This window comes from Plecotus auritus, assembly GCF_963455305.1.
Source record: "Plecotus auritus genome assembly, chromosome: 1".
NCBI lineage: Eukaryota > Metazoa > Chordata > Mammalia > Chiroptera > Vespertilionidae > Plecotus > Plecotus auritus.
Genome location: NC_137770.1, coordinates 229,410,193 through 229,428,986, shown reverse-complemented (window position 1 = coordinate 229,428,986; position 18,794 = coordinate 229,410,193). Strand labels below are relative to the sequence as shown.

At 36.7% G+C, this 18,794-nt stretch overlaps 1 protein-coding gene across 6 annotated transcripts in view; it reads left to right on the top strand.

Moving 5' to 3' along the window:
• PCDH7 (protocadherin 7) overlaps positions 1-18,794 on the top strand; it is a 436,973-nt gene that overhangs the window by 71,826 nt on the left and 346,353 nt on the right. Inside the window, exon 2 of one of the 6 annotated variants that reach the window (XM_080681399.1) lies at positions 1,200-3,293. The exons of the other annotated variants lie outside the window; for them this stretch is intronic. Coding sequence (XP_080537525.1) covers positions 1,200-1,277 — 78 coding nt within the window. The 3' untranslated portion in view covers positions 1,278-3,293. Of the gene's footprint in view, positions 1-1,199; positions 3,294-18,794 lie in introns of those variants that run through there. 6 annotated transcript variants of the gene reach the window in all.

Sequence of the window (18,794 nt, the reverse complement as noted above, 5' to 3'; positions counted from 1 at the left end):
ATTTTAAAGCCACTTAAATGTGTACAGCTAATATTAATAATTGGTGGTCAGAGCAATTTTTAACACTATTTGCTCTTGAATATACACAACTTTAAAATTATACATTACTTTTTTTACACCACTTCCTTTCAAAAATGAATTGACCAGTTACTCAGTGAAAGAAATCATTTTACTTCTTTTTCTAACACTGATACTTGTTTTCTGAGGATGCATTGTTGTATTGGAAATCAGGAGGAATATTTATCTTTTCTGATTCTAGTTAGTAAAGATAACTACTACTTTGGTAGTTAATTGTAGAATTTTTATTCTACAGAAGTGATTTATTATCCTGTTGGCAATATTTCAACTTACTAAACATTTTACTAACATCTATTGCACTACCAAACTGGAAAACAATACTCTGTATACTTCTGGCACTGAGAGTAGAAATCAGCCTATTGGACAGGCTCAAGTTAAGAGAAATACATACTTAGTATGATTTAAAACTGACATTAGCACCAAAACATTTTGAAGGATTAGCTTCGCTTCTAATTGTGCAAACGATAAAAAGTTGGAAAACATTGCCCTTTACCGGTTAGGACTTTGAAGGTAGAGTAATTAAACCCTGACCAGAGGTCAACAGGCCATTTGTTGATAGCATGTAAACTGCTCAGATTTCTATAAAGAGAGTGGGAGCTATCAACTGATTGCATTTGGAGACTAGAGAGCTGCTTTGACGGGAGTGAACATTCAGGTCAGACTCAGGTCCCTGCGGTCTTAGGGATTTGTAAATTGTATAATCAATGACAACAAAAGTACTATTTCATTTTTATATTTGCAGTATAAACAAAACAGATGACCCTCCCACCACCGCACCCCTCTTCTGGTAACTTTTCACAGCCTTGAAAAGCTGGAAGCCAGAAACACAATTAATTCAGTATTGTTGTTTTTTTTACCATGAAAATATCTTTTGATACTTACAGAGACGGTATCCAGGAGATAACCCAGCAGTATTGATTTAGATGCCCCAGGGCTGTTAATTGAAGGGAGAACTGTTAGGTCTCTATGACTTCTGAAAGAGGTCATGGCCATTGCAGATATATCCCTAAAGAAGGCAAGAATACTATTAGCAAAGATGTGCTTCCAAGCTTTGGAACGAGGCTAGCAAAACCCTACTCCCATCCCTGTAAAGCAGACATATATTTTTGTATTTTTTATAGGTGGATTCAGTGCAGACCACGAACCCCCCTGGCTACACTGAGGAATCGTGTAAAATGAATGTATGTGCTCGTAAGTGAAATACATGTAATGTTCCAACTCAGTGTGTTGGACCTTAATAGACCTGGATTTGTCTTCTGTAAAAAGAAATTGATTCCCATGGCACAGGACCACTAGCTGATTAAAATGAAGCTCTGATTTGGAAGAAAACAAAAATGGCTTTAAAAGAAAATCTCTGAAACAAAAAAAGATTCGAACTATACTTTGCAAACAACTGGGGAAAAAAAATCAAACTTTCAATATGGAATAAAGGAGGGATGTGAGAGGTTTTTAATCTTATCAATAACTGTGAAGAAACAGAGTCAGATATCATCATACTCAGGAGTATGAAAAGAAGAACAGGAAATCCTTTTTCTTCAGTTTGCACTTGAATGGACTCCAGCAAAGAGCGGAGACATGTATCCTGTTAGTGTTTATAGTTAATAACGTGGAGATTTAGTATAGATATGATTGCATTTGCCTTGCTGGAACTAATTGGATTCATTATGCAGAGATCACCTGAGCCAGTGCTAGATCAACAAAGAAAATGGAAATGTATACCTCAGGACTGAGTTCTCAGAAGATTAGACTGATACTACTGTCAATCAGGGAATGTGAGAAACTCGTGGACATGAGAGAAAACAAAATTTAGGTTATTGTGATACGTGTTGAAGCATAATTTCTTCTGGTGTAAAAGCAAAAGATAGATCGCAATATATGTCACAGGCATTTTACACGATTGCTGATTGAATTTAGGGTAAACCCCATAAATGTTCAAGGAATGTATGGCCATTATATGAATAGGAAACTGGCCTTTAAATGTGTGGTCCTATGCATTTATATATGCAAAAGAGGGCATTTTTACTTTATTAAGGATGAATTGCATGCAGGAAGTACCTCTTTGCATTATTATTTTTTTCACAATTGAAGACACTATAAATGTTAACTCTTTTGGATGGATGTGAGTGTATGTGTGTGTGTGTGTGTATGCATGTGTGTAAGTGGAAGGCTGTAAAATTTAATGATTGGCATTTGCACTTTGGGCTGTTACCTCGAATGTAAAGAGGTAAACTGTCTTAAGCCATTCATATGTATTGTGATCATTATTAAAGATTATTATTCACAACGGAAGCAATGCTAAAATTGGATGACTACTGCAAAGGCTCTCCAATTAAATAGAATATTTATGGCAATTGAGCTGTTTAAATGAAGATGGTGCCAATGTCTGAAAATAATGAGGGTAGGCTCCTATGAAATCAGTTTGAAGCCAGTTGGAAAGTCCTATTATGCTCCTTCAGGCTACTTCACTCAGTGACAAGGATGTGAATCATGGATGAGCTTATGGAAGAGATTTGAGAAATACTTGTGTGCTAACTATAACTTTTAAATCTACCAATAAGTTACATGTATTTTTTAAAAACCGTTCTTCAACCTAAATTATATAAGTAATCATAAATTAACCTAGATACGATAGTGAATATTTAACACAGATTGATATATTTTTTTGTAGTCAGCATGTGCCATAATAATTTTGAAACTACTGTTCTTTGGTATTTGTATTCATTTCTCTTTATCTTGCTGGTTAACTTTATAGTTGAAATTTTTACCTCTTCTTTCTTTGTGACAATCAGCTGAAGTTGGTACTCTATCTACATTATTACAGGGATTTTTGTCTTTATTTATGCTAGTATAATCAATTATAAGTCTACAAACTGTATAATTCTATTGTATTGAATATTTTTTTCTGTGATGAAAATAATAAAAAACCTACTTTATAAAGTGCCTATATTTTGTATTTTAAGATTATCTTAAAACAATGGGACATTAAATATGTTCATGTTGCTGGTTTTTAGAATACATCCTCCACATCTGTACAATTTGAGAGTGAAGCGTTTAGCCACTTAAGATAAAGAGAAAAGGTTGGACAGCCCTAGCAGTTTTGGCTCAGTGGACAGACCATGGGCCAGAGGACTGAAGGGTCCCAGGTTTGATTCCGGTACCTCGGTTCTCTCACATCAATGTTCCTCTCTGTGTGTCTCCCCTGCCTCCTTTCCACTCTCTCTAAAAAAAAAAAAAAAAAAAAAAAAAAATCAATGGAAAAATATCATCAGGTGAGGATTAACAACAAAAGAAAAAAAGAAAAGAAAAGGTCGAACAGAGAATTGCGAGAGTGTGTGGAGAAAAGCACCCTGCACTGTGCCAGGAACCTTTTTTAAAAAAAATTATTATTCTTTATTATTGAAAGTATTACATACGTCTCCTTTTACCCCCAATGACCTCTCCCAGCCCGCTGCGCCAGGAGTCTGGATGGTCAACTTTGCTCTGCCTCTAAACAGCAAGACCCAAAGATACCTGTGTTCTCAGGTGCTCTTCTTCCTCATTCATAAGTGATAGGTTTGAACTGCACTATCAATTTGAAGGTCATTTAAATTCTTAACTTCTAAGATTTTGATAACTTTGAAATATTGCAATGTGATATTTAATACTGATTATGTTAATAATCAATACTGATCATCTGTATTAAGAGAATTCCACATTGTTTTTGATTGAAATAGACCCAAATTTCAATGCATGCCCTAAGACCAGGGGAACATAGAAATATACAATTGTTACTGTTGCATTCTTGGTTTGACTTAATGGGATATGTATTGAGGTGTCCATAATCATGTTCTGGGATCAGTAGGTCCCTCTTAGTTAATTGAGCCAAGAAGCACCTCCGTATAAAATCCTTCAATTTGTTACTGAAGAAACTTTTTTGTTCTGCACGGTGTTGAATGCATCCCCGGCAGAGTATTAAAGTGCGAGAACCAGTTTTTCTTGCTCTTTACCCCCCAAGGATTGATCAGCACATGAAGGTCGCCCTGACTTCAAAGGCATTCTGGATTTGGATCGCTCTGGTAGGGTTAAGAGGAGGAAACTCTAGCCCCTGATGTTTATTGCGGTGGGCTCTTTCATCTCATAGTAATTCTCTCCTTAGAAGAAGCAACAGGCAGAGGAGTCTTGTGACTATTACAGTTACATGATTAATGTTTAGTAGCAAAGTGCCTCACACAGAAAAACAGTACTTTTACTTCGGTTTCCTGCAACTACTCCAGCTGGGAAAGGTCAGAGAAACTGCAGGAAGCAACATGAAAGCATATATATTAAGTAGATTTTTTTTTTTTATCCTTGCAACATTCTGACTTGCAAAATACTATCACTTTCTAAATCACAGGGGTGGCATAGGTGATCTTCAGGGATCCTTATTTAGGTCATTTTTTTTTTTCATTTAGATGAACTTCTGGCCATTTATGGAATTGATTTAGATCTTAAATTTCAATTTTGTCAATATATTACTTTACAAAATTAGAAATTTAAATGGGAGAATTGCAGACTTCCACCTACCAAGCTTCTCCAATGCCCACTATCTCTAAATAAAACTCCTATTCTTGCCTCTTGCTTCTGTACATTTAAAAAAATGAAGACTGGGCTTGCCTCAAGTAGTCCCCCCTTATTTGTGGGGGATAAGTTCCAAGATCATTAGTGGTGGAGCAGGATAGGCAGTGGCACCCGGCGGGCCGGATAAATGTCCTTGGCGGCCGCATGTGGCCCGAGGGCCGTAGTTTGAGGACACCTGTAAGGGATGATTTATTTAATAGTTCTCTCAACCTCATGAGACTGATACTATTATTGTCACGACAACCACTCAATTTACAGATGAGGAAAACAAGACACAGAGTTTAGGTAAATTTGCAAAGCTCCAGAGCCAGCAGGAGGTAGAGGTGAGCTTTGAGTCCCGCCACTCTGGTTTCAGAGGCTGCACACAACAGGTGAGCCATAGAACTATCATTTTGAACCCTGTTATAGGACAGGGGTGCAAGTTAGGTTCTGAAACTATTTGGGGGTGCAGAGATAAATTTTGCATTTCCTTACATCACACATCTATGAGCATGAGCGAGGTAGATTCAGCACGAACTAGATGAGAGGTATGCTGATATTCTGGTACACAGTGTTGGAATCTGTGATAGAAGTTCTCCTTTAAACTATACATGGGAGAAGAGAAATTCTTTCCTAACTTACTGGCTTTGCAGGCTGAAAATATGTTACTATAAATATGTACTATTTGCATCCATTTTTTGGGTAAATATATTTTTATTGATTTCAAAGAGGAAGGGAGAAGGAGAGATAGAAACGTCAATGATAAGAGGGAATCATTGATTGTCTGCCTCCTGCATGCCCACACTGGGGATCAAGCCCACAATTTGGGCATGTGCCCTGACCGGGAATTGAACCGTGACCTCCTGGTTCATAGCTGAACACTCAACCACTGAGCCATGCTGGCTGGGCTGCATCAATTAAAAAAAAAATTAAGACTGCTGCTGGAATTGGGGTGGACTGAGGAAAATGGCAATTGCATTCTTTGAACAGAGAGAGCCCACAATCAAATGGGAATTCCAACCATGCAGGGTAATTATTACAATACCATGTGCTAAATGACAGAGTGTCACAGTGGTTAAGAGTACCCTGTCTGGGATCCAGACTGCCTGGCTTACACTTACACATTGAGTGACCTTTGGACAGAGTACATCTCTCTGCCTCCCTTTGTCATTTGTAATATGATGTTAATAACAACATATAGCTGATAAATTAGTTGCAATTATTAAACGAGGTTCATCCAGGCCGCATGTGCATGACATAACAAGAACCTGGCAAATGTTGGCACTTATTAATTTCCTTATTGTTGCTTATATAATTGACATATGAGTAGAGTGTAGTGGTTGCTGACTGAGATGTTCATGGGCCAAAATAAGCTGAATATCACTGTCAAAAGTGAACTAAAAGGCACCTCACAGAAGAGGTAACATTATGCCCTCAATATTCTGCATATACTATGGCGTGAAACTCAGCAAATTGTGCAGGTACAGCTTCTCCAGAGAAAGTCATCAGTTTCTGATCTGCTCCAATTCAAACGTTGGAGCTCTGAGAGCTGTAATTTTTTCAGGTATAGATAAGGGAAAGGGAACTGTGAGAGCTGAAATCAAAACTTTGTCACAATTCAATGATGAAAGTTTCTAAAAGGTCAAAGAACAGGTTTTGAAGATCAATGTATCCAAAATCATAAAGGAATACAATTTTCTGCCACTATCAGTAGTTTAAAAATTGTGCAATGTAAGAATAAATTACTTGTCCAATTATCATAACACTAAAGATAAAGCTGATTATGCTAATAATCCACAAATAAGTCTTGTTCTTGCAAATATTTAATACATATTTATTTTATATGATGAGGGCTCTATTTTCAACGTTCTTCATTAAGCAGAAAATATGCAGCAATTATTAGATGATAAATTTAAATGTCTGAAATATAAATAAATATCTGATGAATTGAACTGGATAATTAATATCTAGAAATAAAGTGGCTTTTTAAAAATTTTAAACATAGTAATTGTTTAGTTAAGCATATTTGAGAGGACGAAACAAAGAAGGCTCAGTTTTGCCTCCTGAAACTTACTGTTTTGGATGGAATATATTGAATAATAATTCATAATAACAATTGTGAGTGTGGAAAATGTAGGCCTTAGAAATGGCTCTGTGTGCTTGGGAATACATAGCATTGCTTGTGAAAACATGAGACAATTGTCACTTCACATCACAGATTAGTGACTGAGCATTTGAAAAGAAACAAAGCCAACTCCAGGTTTTTATGAGGTCATAAAGTTTCAATAATTTTTACATCTTTTATGAAAGACCTAGCTACTCTCTATTTTATAGATGTAAATACCGCCTGAATAACTATCTTAATGCTGCTTTTTGTGGATTTCTGATGAGGAGTTAAATGAATGTGATTAAAAGTGAGTATCTTCCTCATCTGTGTCTTCAGAGGTTAGGAGAAAATCACATTTCCTATATGAAGAGACTGGAGTTCTGAGATGAGGCACAGCTCAACCTGTTTCCTAGTTGCGCTGCCCAGTTGTGTCAGGGAGGATTCTGTGTCAGTGGCAGCTGAGGAGAACCTGGGTCTCTCCTCTCCTCTCTGTGTCTAACTGTGAAAGGCGGGTCAGCAAGGATTTTTTCTCCCCTATGTGTCAGACTCAGGAAAGAAGCAGACATGTGGTATATGCATTTTAGAGAGATCAGAAACCGGCTGCCTCCCGATAATACATTTCAAGTGAATTCTAACTTTCTGCTGCAATTAAAATCTACTGGTTGACTTTTTAATCCCCCTGCATATTTATTATATAAAAGCCTGCCATGTTTTTTAAGCAAAATTGAAACTTGATTGTAACAGTCATGTAACTGAAAAAAAAAAAGTGTTAAGAAAGACACTGGTGCCCAGCTGGCATGGCTCAGTGGTTGAGCATCAACCTATGAACTAGGAGGTCATGGTTCAATTCCTGGTCAGGGCACATGCCTGGGTTATGGGCTTGATCTCTAGTGTAGGGCATGCAGGAGGCAGCCAATCAGTGATTCTCTCTCATCATTGATGTTTCTGTCTCTCCCTCCCTCTCCCTGAAATCAATAAAAACATATTTTTTTTTAAAAAAAGGAAGACACTGGTGATATTAAGAAAACAATTTATCACATAAGCCTTTTAATAAAAATCCTTTGATAAATAGGCATACGTTATAAATGCCTTGATTTTTTTAGATAGAAAGTTTGTGAAAATGTTTATGAGGATGACTTCCAATTAGTTCTACCTTAAGGGAAGTTGTATTCAAATGAATACTAAGAATGAATTCTGTAAGTACAGGGTCTTTTTATCTTTCAGTAACCCATTTTTAATACTCAGAAGAAAAGCAATACTTATCTTGCACCAGAGCTCCTCAGTAATCATGTGCTCTTATCATCTGAGATTAACATTTGGATTAAAGAGCATGATTAGAGGATTCTAAATTAGTGGTTACCAAGCTGAAATGACGCAGAAGTTAACACAAAGTAATACAGCAATCTATTTCATGCAGTCTGTTCCTTACACCAGTTAATTAGCAGTTCAATTAGCATGATGTTTCTTGTTGTGACCTAAGCCATTGTACTCCCAATGGGTCTAATGGAGACAATGGGGAAAAAAAAGCTTCAGAATTGTTGATGGTTGTGTCACATGCCACCAGAATTAAAACTAATTCTCCATTTTAAAGTAAGAGATCATATATGAAAGTATTTGTAAAACTTTCAACACTAAAGATAAAAATAAAATAAGAGATCATGTATATGCTTTTTATTGAATTCAGAATAGATTGTTTTAAAAAGGGCATTTTTATGGTATGAATTACTTCCAAAAATTAAAAGAACATCAACTAGATCTATGTGCTATTGTGTTAAATTAACTACATTTTAATTCCAAGTGACTACAAATAAATGAATAAAGGATTCACTTAGATAAAACAGAAGTGCAGGATTTTGAAAGAAAACATGAAAGACATTTATTAGGGTGACCATATTTTTGAATATATAATGTGATTCATAGGGTTCTATTTAGGGCCATTGAAATGACTTACAAAGGACTGCATTTTGGAAAGCCACAATGCGACTCTCTGCCTTTGGACAGGCCTGAGGAAAAAAAACTATGCATCTTAGAAATAATGTATCAAGTGCATGTCATGAAAGGGGTCTCTCATCCCCGTTTCCCTCCCTAGTGAGCGCATACTCAGATTGTGGGTTTGTCTTTATTATATGACATGGAAGTTTCTGCTGAGCCGGACAGTCATCTGCCACAGATTGGCTCTGCCTGTCACAGCAGCATAAAGGATGGATGGTCCCAGTAGTTCATGGCTGTTGGGCTATAAAGCACAGCATACCTTCTGGAGGTGTTTTTCCCTTCATTTTGCACAGCTGACAATTCAGGCCATACAAAGAAATAAAATAGCTTAAGGATCTAATTTCCCTAGGTTTTGTGAAGCTTTCTTTCCCAGTCTCTGAAATCTGTCGGCTTCCTACGCCACGGCTTTGCAATTAGGCTATTCGTTTCCTTCGAGTTTGAATACTACAGTAGGTCCAGAGGGCTCTTTTTTCCTTTCAAACATTGCTCTGTAGCCTCTTTTGGCTGTTAATGTATGGATGCCATTTGGAGCATAACTGGTTATTATGTTGCTCACAGATATTTTATTGTACACAGAACCGAGTATGTGTGGAAATCTAAAGTCACTGTTATGCAAAATCTTACAAAGAGAAAACTGTTTAAGTTTTTATTTTATTTTTCCTCTTGACTTTTCCCTGGCCTAACACATCAATTCAAATGGCTCCCTTTTAATTCGGTAGACATTTTTTTTGTCAAGTGGAATAGCAAGTATATAAAAACGATGAATTTTTCATTAATAGTATATAATCAACTGGAAATTCTATTTTCTAAAATAGGGATAACTTTGAATTTGTGATAAAAAATAATTTAGTAAACATTTCTGCTAGGACGAACACAAAGTTGTGTGATACCTAAGCTTTCTTTTTAGTTTGGTGGTGGTGTATCTTCAGGCAATCAGAAGGTGGCAATTACACTTTTGATTTAGTAGTTGCCTGATAATAATCTGATCTGAGAGTGATCTTTCCGTTTAAATACATTTACCAAGTATTTGAATGACTGTATTAGTCCTCACATGGATTGTCTGTGAAAATACGTGAGTTAAAGATACACATAATTCATAAATTAAAAGTTGAAGTGTTTAGAGTAATGATTATGGGCTAATCTTTGAGACTTTGGGAAAGTTACTTAAATTCTCATGTATTTAAATGAAGATAATAGTCTCATGCCATTATTAAGAAAGTGGATGAATTAATATGTGATATGTTATATGTCACATAATAAGTTCATATAGATTGATATATACCATTTAGAGAAACTGTCTAGCACAATGTGAGCAAGTATAAGTAACAGCCATGATTAAAGAGAGGGTCAGAAATGTGACACAGGTCACCTCGTCAGTCACCAGCTGACCTGTGTTTCAGAAGTAGTCAGAAAGCAATAAAGAATGGTGACTGCCGTGTAGCAGGTGTCTCTAAGTGCTATCTGCTATTAAAAACAGACAAATGTGTTTTCCAGAGGTCTTACACTAGTCATGAATGAGGCAGGGGTTGAACTTCAGGTGTGTCTGATTTTAAATCCTGCTTTCCTTAAAGTTTTACAGGCATCTCATCTTGATTTTAGAACTGTTTATTGGGCTAGATAGACTGCACAAGCTTTATAAGTAGGCTTTCTATTTAGCATGTCTTTGAAAAGGTATTTTGGAATTACTTAGAAAGTACAGACATGCTTATAAAACAAGATAGTATTTATAAATGAGAACATCATAAAAAATGATCCATTGTCAATGCATACTTTGAGCTGTTTCCACGAGTATCCCTTTGAATTTAGAAACTATTCATTAGAACGAAACACAGAGAACTATGTAAGAGGTTTATTTATTTTCTAGTAGACTTCAGCTTGGTAATTAGGTAAGCTCATCTTATCACCTTCACTTCCATTTTCTCTGAATATTTGTGATTATGGTAATGAAAGGTGTCTGGCTGTTGTGGCTGTGGGGAGTACCTTTCACATGGTGACCTTCCCTTTTTGGCAATCCCTACATCATTTGTGTTGCCATTCAGTTTTAACTGTGAGGTTCAGGAATGTTTTACTAGTACTTTAGTTTTCTACAAGTATTTTGCAGCAATTTTTTCCTACTAACTGATTTAAAAGATATGTTATAGTTGGATCTTTCATTTTTAAAAAAATTTAAAATATATCTTTATTGATTTTAGAGAGAAGGGAGAGAGAGAGAGAGAGAGAGAGAGAGAGAGAGAGAGAGAGAGAAACATCAATGTTGAAAGAGAATTATTGATTGGCTACCTCCTGCATGATTAGGGGGAACGAGCCCACAACCTAGGCATGTGCCCTGACTGGGAATTGAACTGTGACCTCCTGGTTCATAGGTCAATGCTCAATCACTGAGCCACTGCAGCCAGGCTAGTTGGATCTTTAGTTTGACAACTTTTCATGCAGTGGTTGTAAAGCCTAGCATTGTCCTTCAGTAGTTACTTACTGCTTAGATGAATTTGAAATTGATATGCCCTGATGATTTATTCCATTTACTGTGCCATTTAGCAACATTGGATTATAAAATATGTTTATTTTTAAAAAAGAACTTTGTCTCTCTCAATGTGCTGCTGGTAACTGATCAAAATTATGAAATAAAATAGATCATGGTTAAGCATGGAGAGCACAGTTGAACTGCTATTAAAATTTGTGTATGAATTATATAAAATGGATTTAGGCATTATATTGAGGGCTAAGCATTCTATATACTGCTGCCCAAAAGTCTCCGCAGGACAGAATAACCTGTTTCTGCTTAGGCCATGCTCAGGAACGTCTGATGCTTGTTTATTTCTAATAAATAAATGTCAAATCCCTTAATTAAAATTGTATTCCTCTGACTCTGATTTCACTGTCCCAAGTTTTACTTCACATTCTTCCTTTTCATGAACTCTATGCTCCAGCTAAGCCTGGTTACTTTTGAGTGACTTGACCTATTTCACACTTTCCCACCAGTTTATCTTCACCCATATTGTCATCTCCTCCAGAAATTCTCAGTGCTTCTAATTCTACATGAGTGAATCCCACCTTCCTTGATTCTTATTTTATTAAACTTTTCCTAATTACCAAGTTGTTAGTGCTAATTTAGTCATTTTATCTGCATAATTTTATGGTACCTCGAGCTTCTTCAGTGATGGAATATTTTAGGCATGTGAGGATATATGTGTATTATTTACTTATTATACCATAATATCTTTACTGGGAAAGGTCCAAGTATGATTCATATTTACCTTCTCCCCCATCTCTTAAAAAAAGTGCTTTGCTTATAGCAGATTAGCTGCTCACTAAATGACTATTGAATTAATTTGATGCTATAAATGGGAATTTTATGTGGTTCTCTAGAGCATTCAATAAAATGTATGAATGTTAGTCATTCAATAAATATTTATTGAGAGTTTATTCCTACAATAGATTAGGTGCTGGGGAGATTGCATTCCTATAAAATGTTAAATGCTGGGTATCACAAATGAGGTGATATGCATATATTTATATACACATATATCACAAATCATGTGAGCTCTGCTAGAGTTTGCATTTTTCTGTGTTACTCAGAATCTACTCTATTGCAGGAATTCTATTGTTGCCAAAAAAAAGGTGTTACCCAGATGTCATAACTACATGATGCCAAGAGTAAAGGGTCTGGTGGATGACAAGTGGGTGAGGCAGGATGGTTTAGAGGGAGGCAGGAAAACAGATCAAACTATACTAGTAGGTCATTAGATTCCATGTTAAGAAGATTTAACTTGATCCTGGAAGAAATGGGAATCAAGGCAGCGGAGGTGTTTAGAGACAGGGAAGTGGATGCCCCAATTTGTTAGAGGAGTAACTTTCCAATCATTAAGAAGGAAGAAACAACCCTAAGGGGACTTGGATTATACTTTAACTGAGTCATAGTTCTCTTAGATTTGGAATTCTGTGCCTTTAGTGGCCACACTTTATGTGAAGTAAGAAGTAGTAGAGACAACTGCTCTCTTTGGTCATTTCTTGGCACCCATAAAGTGCTCGCACTAGAGATATATTTCCTTAGGAGAGGAATTTGTATGATTAATAACAAAAGAAGTACATATTAATACATGGTTCCTAACTTTTATAGATGTGGAAGAATTCTTTGAACATGGGATTCACTTCCACTTAAACTGTTGACAAGTGGTGATATGTTGGAGATAGATACAAAGCATGATTTTTTAAAAATATATTTTTATTTATTTTAGAGAGGAAAGGAGAGGGAGAGAGAGATAGAAACAGCAATGTTGAGAGAGAATCATTGATCAATTGACTCTTGCATACCCCACATTGGGGATTAAGCCTGCAATCCTGCCATGTGCCCTGACCTGGAATCGAACCATGACCTTCTGGTTCATAATTGATGCTCATCCAATGAGCTACGCTGATCTGGCACAAAGCATGATTTTAATGTTAAATTCCTTTACTCTCACACTGACTGTCAAAAGAGACGTTCCTATGGTCTCCAATAAAGTCATGCTTGCGGGCTATCTTGAGGCTGAAGGCTAGAGTCATCACTCATCAAATTCATGGCATCCCATTTCTACCTCTATCATTATCTGAACTAACTGCTCGAGTGATCAGCTGATTTTTATTTCAGACCTTATCCAGAAGGATTTCCATAGTATAGCACATTATTAAAGCATTTACCCGATTTTACTTTTTGTGCTTCATGGTTTAAAAAAACAAATTTATGCCACATACAGTGTGGATATGATTTTCACCATCCTGTAGTTTGTAGGACTCACTGAGTCCTTTTGAAAAAATGAAGTTATTCCTAGGATTTCATTTGTAGTAAGACAGTTCTGGCAGTTCTGTGACAGTGAAATTTTAAGGATCATCAAGATTGAAGGCACAGTCTGAGGAGTTATCTTTGTTTTTTCTTTCTCTTTCTTTTTTCTCTTTTAATTCCAATTAAAAGATATTCTAATAGATCAGATGCTTTCTACTTCCTGTCTTCTGTTTGAGCTTTGACTTGCAACCAAGGAAATTCAGCTTCAATCTGTTAAAGCTGAAAGGGCCCATAGCATTACCAAGGGCTATCTAGTGTTTCAAGAATTTAGAACCACTGGTGTATGAATAGTGATTAATGTGCGGTTATTTATATTGTTAAATTTCCCAAGTAAGATGTCCTATAAAGTTTTCCTGTGTTGTTGGAACAAATCATTCTTAATATTCTATATAATGCAGAGGTTACACATACCGTAACTATGCAAAACATCTAACCCATGATTCTGTAGATAAATATCCACATTCATAATACACAATTTTCAAAATGTTTTAAATGTTCAAAATGTTTTATGCTTTATAATAAACTTTATGCAAAATCCTATATAAATCATGTTCAGTATATTTTATTATATAATAACTTAAGAATTGTACTTTTGTTTGAAATTTTTGTTTTCAATAGGTTTCAGAAGGAATACCATCATGCCTTTAATGTTGCTGTTACCTATGGTGTGATAATTCAAATTTTGTTTTTCTAATTGAAAGATTTCCATGTTTTCTTATAAAAACTCACTAAGAAATAAAAATTTTCTTACTGATATTATTATCAAAAGGAACAATCTGATTGAATAAGAATTACCATTGAATATGATTTAGGATCTTCTCAGTGCTTGATTTGCCAAATCTGAATATATTTCCTATTGATATCATAAGTAAGGCATATTAGGAATACTAATGTCAGTCTTGCGTCATGTACTGACTGGCTAAAGCATTAACAAGTGAAGTATAAAAGTGTTGGGTTATTTTGTATGCACACACATTGATCTAAACATATATGTTTATATATAATATTTTGAAATATGCACTCTTCACATTTGTATTTCACATATATATTATTCACATATATTTATATATTTCAGAATGTATTTTTCTTGTCTGAAGACCACCAGATGGAAACAATTGCTCAACAATAGTTATTGAATATCTGCTTTAAGCCAGATACTGTGTTTGAGGCTGGGAATATAAACCTGGAAAAGATACTATCTATGCTTTCAAGGAACTTGTTACCAAGAGAGTCGGATATGTTATAAATACTATAGGATGACAGAGATAAAGAAGGAAAATGAAGACATTTGGGAAAAGTTTAATGATACAACAAGCTTTTGAGTTGAACCTTGTAATAAATTAAGATTACTTATTCTAAGGAGGGAAAAAAGAGGCATTTCAACTGGAGACAGAAATTATGAGCAAAGTAATGAAAACATCTAAGTACATCGTGCATTTGGTAAAAGGCACATGATCCAGTGTGGTTAGAATAGAACATGGAATGAGTGACTAGACATGAACTGGAAAAAGCAAGTAGATTCAGCTTGAAACAAGCCTTGAATTGTGTGCTTATGTGTCTAGGTTTATCCTGTAAGCATTTGGAAGTCACTGAAAGCTTTCAAGCAAGGGTGTAATACAATAAGTGCTTTAGAATGATGATTCTGTTGGTAGAGAGCAGTTTATAGTTAAAGTACTAGAGAAAGGGACTTGTCAGGGGACTAGAGTATCTGATAAAATCTGATCATGTGATTCAGATGTCTTGTCCTTGGAGACAGATAAAAGACATAAGGGCAGAAGGGTATAAAAAATTTGGTATGGGGTTGGGGAAGAAAGAACAAAAATGGGAATGAAAAATAAGTTTGTTTCAAATTTTAGTTTTGAACATTTAAAAAAAGAATATAGAATTTGAGATGTTTGAGATTAAGATTGAGAAAGGAAATAATTAAGCAATATATAATTTCTGATAGGTGGCTCCATGTAAATAGATGAGTTCCCTTGGGAATATATAGAAAGAGGAAAAGCAGAAGGTGTGAGAGAGCCATGGGGAAGATAACATAAAAGAAAAGCCACAGAAGTAAATGTAGAATCTGGTGAAAAGAAAAAATTGAAAGTATTTCAGTAAGAATGGAGTAGACATACTAATAATCTATATATATAAAAGCCTAAGTGACCTTTATGACCAGACGACCGGCCAGTAGCTATGATGCGCACTGACCACCGGGGGCAGATGCTCAATGCAGGAGCTGCCCCCTGGTGGTCCGTGCGCTCCCACAGCCAACCTCCCATGGCCGGCCAACCTCCTGCAGTACCTCCCCCTGGCCAGCCGCCCTGATCAGGACTGGGCGACGGCCAGATCGCCGCCGAGGGGCCCCACCCATGCATGAATTCATGCACCAGGCCTCTAGTAACAATATAAAAAACAATAATAACAGCAAAAATGTACTTCACTCTTACAAGGCAATAGATTTTGTACTAAAATATTACATAGATTAGCTCATTTAACCCTCATAATAAAACTTATTTTCATGTAATAGAAATAATTTCAACAATATTTTATTTATTTTATGGGCTCTGTTTCATTATTGATGCATGTATTAAATAAATATTTAGTTTTTTACATGATTTTTTATTTTTCAATTGGTGTACAATATTATATTAGTTTCAAGTGTGTAAGCCAGTGATTAGACATTTATATAACAGATGATGTGATCACTGTGATAAATCTAATACCCACCTGACACCATATATAGTTACTTAAATATTATTGACTATATTCCCTATGCTGTACTTAACCCTACCATGACTATTCTGTAACTACCAATTTGTATTTCTCAATTCATTCACCTTTTTCACCCATCATCCCACCTTCATACTGTCTGGCAACCATCAAAATGTTCTCTGTATCTATGAGGGTGTTTCTATTCTGTTTGTTAATTTATTTTGTTTTTTAGATTCCACATATAAGTGAAATCATCTGGCATGTGTCTTTCTCTGTCTGACTCATTTGATTCAACACAATATCATCTAGGTCCATCCATACTGTTCCAGATGGCAACATTTTATTCTTTCTTAATGGTTGAGTTATATTCCATCGTATATAAACACCACTTATTCTTTATCCATTTATCTATTGATGAACACCCAGGCTACTTCTATATCTTGGCTATTGTAAATGAACATACGACTATATTGTCTTTTCAATTTAGTGTTTTGATTTTCTTTGGATAAATTACCAGAAGTGGAATTGTGGGGTCCTTCTTTGTGTCTTGTGATAGCCTTGGTTTTAATGTATATTTTGTCTGATATAAGTATTGCTACCCTGGCTTTTTGTTTTCATTTTCATGAAATATATTTTCCATCCCTTTATTTTTAGTCTGTGTGAATGTTAGTAAATTTGAAGTTGTCCCAGAGCCTCTGTAAACTATCCTCATTTTTTAAATTTCTTTTTTTTTTGTTTTGCTGTTCTGATTTGTTTTCTTATCATCCAAATCTCTGATTTGATTCTCTACTTCCTCTACTCCATAATGTATTCTTCATTTCCTATAATGTATTCTTCATTTCAGTTGTTGCATTCTTCATTTCAGACTGGTCCTTTTTTATGTTTTCTTTATCCGTATTTATGTTTTCCATCTCTTTGTTAAGTTCTCACTAAGTTCATCTAGTCTTCCCCTAAGTTCTTTGAGCATCCTTAAAACCAGTGTTTTGAACTCTGCATCTTGTAGATTGCTTGTCTCCATTATGTTTAATTCTTTTTCTGGAGTTTTGTTCTGTTCTTCCATTTGGAACTTCTTCTTTGTCTCCTTATTTTGGCTGCCTCCCTATGTTTGTTTCTATGTATTAGGTAGAGTTAGTAGATCTCTTGGGCTTGGTAGAGTGGCCTTATGTAGTAGGTGTTCTGTAGGGCCCAGCGTTGCAGCTTCCTCAGTCACCCCAGCTGGACACTCCAGGTGTGCCCTCAACCATGTGGGCTGTGTATACCTTCCTCTAGTCATTGAGCCTTGATTGATGTTGGCCTGTAAATGGGGGGGATTTACCCTCAGCCCCATCAGCTGTGAGGACTCACTGAGACCACGGTGGAAGACCTGCTATGAAGGGGCCAACCTCACAGAACAGGCCTTGTTTTAGCTGGGCTTTGGTGCCCACTGAGTCCTCCCCTTGAGTGTCATTGGTGAAGGTAGTTGGGTGGTGCTTTGGCATGGTCAGAAGCTGACCACCAGGTGCACTGGCTGTGGGCCTCCCAGGGGATGCAGGCCAAGATCAGCTACCATTTGTGCCCTGCATGGGGCCACCTGGCATGAGCTACAAAGCAATCTGCAGATGGCTGCTACTTGTGCTGGGCTTGGAGGTGCCCAGGAGAGGCCAAGCTGAAAACCAAGGCTGGCTGCTGATAGTGTCAGGCCTTGGGCCACTTAGCAAGATGTACAGGGCATGCTGAGGCCAGTTGCTTGCTTGAGAGATTTTAGGAAAGTCCAAAACAGGAGCAAAGAAAGGTAATGATATGGAAAAGCCACAGAAAATGGCTTGGGTTGGGCCCAAAATTTGGGTGGAGCAGGATCTCAGGGATTCACCAGGGTGGAGTGAACAATGTGAGCCAGATTGATGAACACTCAGATATGGTGCCCGCCTGCTGGCTCTCTGTATGTGTGTGGCGGGGGAGGGGAGATGGAGGGCATGTCTCAGCAAAAGAACAATTACCTCTGCCAGCACTTCTGTCTGGGAGAAAGCTGCTCCTCCAGCCCTTGCTCTGATGTCAGACAATTCAGTTTCTCTGTCCCTGGTACCTTTCAAGCTATTGCCCCATTGCTGGAACTCAGAGCAAGTGAGTCTGAGTAAGTCCATGTAGGGGCCTTTTAAGAGGAACTGTCTGGGACTCCAGAAGCCTTCTGTCTCACTCAGCCACAATCTCAGCTGGTTTTTCTATTTTATTATTTTTTGAGTTGAATTTATTGGTAGTTTTCACAGCCAGAAGTAATGGGGATTTCCCTTCCTAGCACTGGAACCCTGGGCTGGAGGTCTGGTCAGGGGCTAGGACCCCTCACTCCCTCAGGGGAGACTTCTGCAGCTGATGTACTCCTCCCATTAAAAATATTATTCATTGATTTTAGAGAGACTGAGAGGAAGAGAGAAAGAAACATTGCTTTGTTGTTCCACTTATTTACGCATTTGTTGGTTCTTTCTTGTATATGCCCTGGTCAGGAATTGAATCCACAATCTTGGCATATGAGAACGACACTCTAACCAA